Here is a 5000-nt window from a genome sequence, read left to right as displayed (position 1 = left end):
TTGAGCTTCCCTCACTGACCCTGTAGGAACTTGAGAAGGCTGGTTTGCTGAATAAGACCAAAATTGCAGAGGGAGGCAGGAAACTGAGGTAATGAGTGTGTGTGTGTGTGTGTGTGTGTTTGAGAGAGAATGTTGGTGTCTGTATTTGTGTGGGTATTTGTGTGTGGGTCTGTGCGTATCTGTGTGTGTGTGTGTGTGTGGGTGGGGGGGGGGTGTGGAGTGTGGGTGTGTGTGTGTGTGTGTGTGTGTGTGTGTGTGTGTGTGTGTGTGTGTGTGTGTGAATGTTGGTGTCTGTATTTGTGTGGGTATCTGTGTGTGGGTCTGTGCGTATCTGTGTGTATGTGTTTATCTGTGTGTGTGTGTGTGTGGTCTGTGTGTGGGTCTGTGCGTATCTGTGTGTATGTGTATATCTGTGGGTGTGTGTGTGTGTGTATCTGTGTGTGTGTATCTGTGTGTGTGTATCTGTGTGTGTGTATCTGTGTATGTGTATCTGTGTGTGTGTGTGTATCTGTGTGTGTGTGGGGGTGGGTGTGGGTGTGGGTGTGTGTGTGTGTGTGAATGTTGGTGTCTGTATTTGTGTGGGTATTTGTGTGTGGGTCTGTGCGTATCTGTGTGTGTGTGTGGGGGTGTGTGTGTGTGTGTGTGTGTGTGTGTGTGTGTGTGTGTGTGTGTGTGTGTGTGTGTGTGTGAATGTTGGTGTCTGTATTTGTGTGGGTATCTGTGTGTGGGTCTGTGCGTATCTGTGTGTATGTGTTTATCTGTGTGTGTGTGTGGGTCTGTGTGTGGGTCTGTGCGTATCTGTGTGTATGTGTATATCTGTGGGTGTGTGTGTGTGTGTGTGTGTATCTGTGTGTGTGTATCTGTGTATGTGTATCTGTGTGTGTGTGTGTATCTGTGTGTGTGTGTGTGTGGGGGGGGGGTGGGTGTGCATACCATGTGACATGATGTGTGACTCACTTTCTGTATAACTCCAAACTTCCTTAAAAAAAACCTTTTATGTATAAAAAAAATTCCTTGGCAGTTGTAGAGAATAGCCATAGCCCTGATCCCAAGGACAGGGGGATGATGAATCCTCTCTGAGTAACGACTACGTTTTTGAAAGTGAGTTGAAAAGACCCGCTCCAGTCAGCTGTGCAGCTCTTCTGTATCTAACGCCAAAGAACAATGCTGTGTTCTGCAGGAAGAACTGGAACCCGTCGTGGGTGGTTCTCGTGGGGAACAGCTTGGTGTTCTTTAAAGACCCCAAGACACAAAGCCCTTCCAGCTGGGTAAGATGCTTACTTAACTGCCCTTCCTCCGGCCACATACCTTTATTCCCCTTCTACTCAAACCGTGTTTGCTTGTTATCAAATGATATGCGGCCACATGCAAATGCTCTGCTTGATGTCAGCCAGGAAGTTCCACTGACCGCACAATGCCATCTCTGTTTCCTGTTTGTCAGGGTCATGTTCCATATCACTTTTATTACCATCAGTTCTTTCCAAAGCTGATATTGTGATTACACAAAGGCATATCGTGTTTATCCTGTGTGTGTGTGTGTGTGTGTGTGTGTGTGTGTGTGTGTGTGTGTGTGTGTCTTGTTCATGTTCAACAGAGACCGGGAAACAGTCGTCCAGAGAGCAGTGTTGACTTGAGGGGAGCTCAGCTACAGTGGGCTGATTCTCTCTCCAGCAGGAAGAATGTCTTTAAGGTGAGCGCCATTTTTACACTGTGTGTTTTTCCTTTTTCTTGTGTGTGTGAACATGCACACTGGTGGGAAGCAGGTTTTTTCAGGCCGAGGTCAGAGGTAACTTGCTTTAGAGAAGTTGTTTGCCAACACTTCCCTTCTCACTTCCCTCGAAAAACTTTCTCCGAAGTGGGTGTTTATGCCACAGAACTCGTGAGTAGGGTGGCCATGTTGAAATATGATCTGTATAAATGTTTGTTGGCCGAATATTGTGCCTTATATAAATCATTTGACTTGGTAAAGATTCAATATTGCATATCGTGATGTGCGTTGGAAGGATGAGTCAGTAATAAAATGACAGGGTCAATGGTTTCTCTGTTTACCATTTTGAGAAATCTTGTTCTCGATACAGTAGTACTGCTGACTCGCCCAGGAGAATTACTTAGCTTAGCATTACAGGTTTTTTTTTTTTTTTTTATCGCTAACAAGCATTTACCCATACTGAAAATACTTTTTCTTTACACAGCAATACACCTACATCACAAAATTAGCCAAAGGGTTTTCTATTCAAAAGCACATTTTGTTTACTAAGTCTAAGTCTACATTACAAAATATAAAAATGTTTCTCCCTATACACTATCTCTACCAAGACACAGCAAACCTACAGTAGCTCAATATCAAGTCATTCTGACTAAACACTAGCACGTTTTCTATACATGATGAACATGTAGTCAATCATAGCACACCAACTTTCAAAATACTATCAGTAGATGCCATTACTAAAACCACATAACTAGCCTGTGACAAGACCACTGTCCAAAGCTGTTGTGGAGAGTCATAGCAAGGAGATATACAGTTTTTCACTTCTGGTACAACTTTACAAGCCTCATCTGTGCTCTTTCAAATGGTCTCTCCTAAAGAGGAAATGTATGGTTGACATATTTTACACTTTCTTAATGTTTCCATGATTTCTTCGTTCAAAAATGGCTGTTAGCTTGTACTGTATAGCATTTGAGCTGCTGTTGCAGAAGTAAATGCTTTATACTGTATTTAAGGTTTTAAAAAATTAGGATGGGGGTAGAGGAGCACTTCTTGGACTCTAAAGTTTGGTTAAGTCAGAGGTGCTCTTTGGATGGGAAACTGAATGCCAATGCCAATGCCAAGTTAACTTGACCAAGCCATGATAATAAAGGCTTTTTAACTTTTTCAATAGAGAGTGCCTTGGAGTTTCTTGATTCTTGGCAAACAAATTCATAGTTTTGGTATTGGGTAAGCTTGTTTGTGAAAACCATGTAAGCATTTTAGAAATGTGTTTATTGACTACATATCGGGTGAAAATGACATGTATTGTGTTAATAGTGTGGCCTAAACAGACCGATGCCCTCCTAATTTTATTTAGAGTTTTGAAAATATGACTGCAGATTGGACAAAAACATATCAGAAAAAAAACCTGTAAAGTTATTTTTTTAAAAAGTAAAAGAATGTTATTTTTTGCTTCTTGCTTATAAGTCACTGTCATATCTTCTACCTGATATTTCTGTATGTCCCTTGTAGAATGTGAGCGCAATAGTGTGAAATGCGAAAAGTGTATGTGTGAAAACTGTATGTGTGTGACCATGACTAAGTGTGTTTGGTTTATGTGTATGTGGTAAGGGAAGCAGTATTTTTTTCAATCTCTTTGGGTTCTATGTGAATGTGTTGCAGCTGAGGACGATCACAGGCAATGAGTTCCTGCTCCAGTCAGACACAGAGTCGCTCATTAAAGAGTGGTACGGCACCATCCAGAAGGTCATCAACAGACTGGTCAGTCTCACACACACACACACACACACACACACTCCCTCTCACTCACTCACTCACACACACACTCACTCACACACACACACACACACACACACACACACACACACACACACACAGGCGCCTCCAGGTGTACGGCCGTACACACTGTGTGTACCATCAGGCTACTCAACAACGAGAGTGTTGAGTAAAGTAAAGTTTGCAAACACGTTATCAAAATCAACTTAATGCAGAAATATGTATGTGCACACCTTTTGTTTGAGCAGGAGAGAGAATACGCACGCACCACGCAACAATTACAGAATTTGTAGGCTAGGCTACTTGTTGTTTTCCTTTACTTTCTATAGTTGCTGGTTATCAGCGCACAATGTAAAGCTAATTCACTAACCCAAGAGTTATCATGGATATAACACGTATTTTTAAACAACAAAAACAGAAAGGATGGAGGCAGCAAAGCTAGAGGAGTTATTTCAGATGGGCAAGCCGCAAGAACAAGGTTGGTGTGCTTATCAAAACGTTTGGCTAGCATTACAGCTGTTTAAAGCCATATGTGAACGGTACGCTAGATCAAAACTAGTAAAAAGGTAACTTTAGCCTTTTATAGGGCTGTATAAAGTTGTCCAAATGAATATGTTGTTCTTAGGCATTGTTGTAAAGATATTGCATGAACCTACTGTAACCAGGAAGCGGACAAATATGAAAGTTTCGTTGCACACGGGGGGGTTGGGGTATGGTTCTGTAGGTGGGTATGCGTACCATAGCATTAATTCCTGCAGGCGCCCCTGCACATACACACACACACACACACACACACACACACACACACACACACACATACAATCACACACAAGAAACATTGTGTGTTTGTGTAACTGCATTCCCCTAGGAAAATACACATATCTGTATGTTCACATGCTCTTTCCCAAAAGGACACAAAGGCATACCGGTACATAGGGCTACAGAGAGAACAGTAGCAGTAGATAGATAGAAGCTTTATTTGTCATTGCATAAAATACAGACTATCAACATAACGAAATTCAAATTGCCACTCTTGGTCAGTGCTTTTAAAAAGAGCAATAAATAATTCACAAATAAATAGGTAAACATATAGAAAAACATCCGCTATATGCTCCGCACTCTCTCTTACTCTCACACACACTCTTATCCACCCAGCCCCAAACGCAGCACAACATTTACACTCAGAAATACCCTCCAAACCCTCCCAGACAGAAGACCCTCCAGCACACATGAGTAAAATAGTTTGTCCAGAGGTACATAGGGCTACACAGTGAACAGTAGCCTCAGGGAATTATTGTTTTTGCAGATTAATGAGTTTTCTTTCTGGTGTTTTGTTTGTGTCTGTGTCTTTGTGCTTGTTTGTCTTTCGATCTCTCTCTCTCTCTCTCTCTCTCTCTCTTTCTCTCTGTGTGTGTGTGTGTGTGTGTGTGTGTCAGGACCGTGAGAACCCTCTGGATAACGTGCTGCTGTACTCTATAAGGAGAGCTGGCAGCGTAGAGATGCTGGACCACAGTGG

The 5000-nt window shown here is 42.3% G+C and overlaps 1 protein-coding gene across 6 annotated transcripts in view; it reads left to right on the top strand.

Moving 5' to 3' along the window:
- Positions 1-5000, top strand: part of arhgap9 (Rho GTPase activating protein 9) — a 45784-nt gene that overhangs the window by 27789 nt on the left and 12995 nt on the right. For all 6 annotated transcript variants that reach the window (XM_048255259.1, XM_048255258.1, XM_048255255.1 and 3 more), the window contains 5 exons: positions 27-88; positions 1181-1268; positions 1595-1690; positions 3371-3469; positions 4921-5000. The exon at positions 4921-5000 is cut by the window's right edge and continues 41 nt beyond it. In XM_048255259.1, coding sequence (XP_048111216.1) covers positions 27-88; positions 1181-1268; positions 1595-1690; positions 3371-3469; positions 4921-5000 — 425 coding nt within the window. The remainder of the gene's footprint in view (positions 1-26; positions 89-1180; positions 1269-1594; positions 1691-3370; positions 3470-4920) is intronic.

Source organism: Alosa alosa, chromosome 10, assembly GCF_017589495.1.
Source record: "Alosa alosa isolate M-15738 ecotype Scorff River chromosome 10, AALO_Geno_1.1, whole genome shotgun sequence".
Classification (NCBI taxonomy): domain Eukaryota; kingdom Metazoa; phylum Chordata; class Actinopteri; order Clupeiformes; family Clupeidae; genus Alosa; species Alosa alosa.
Note: the sequence above shows the minus strand (reverse complement) of the source record. Positions and strands in the feature narration are given on the sequence as shown.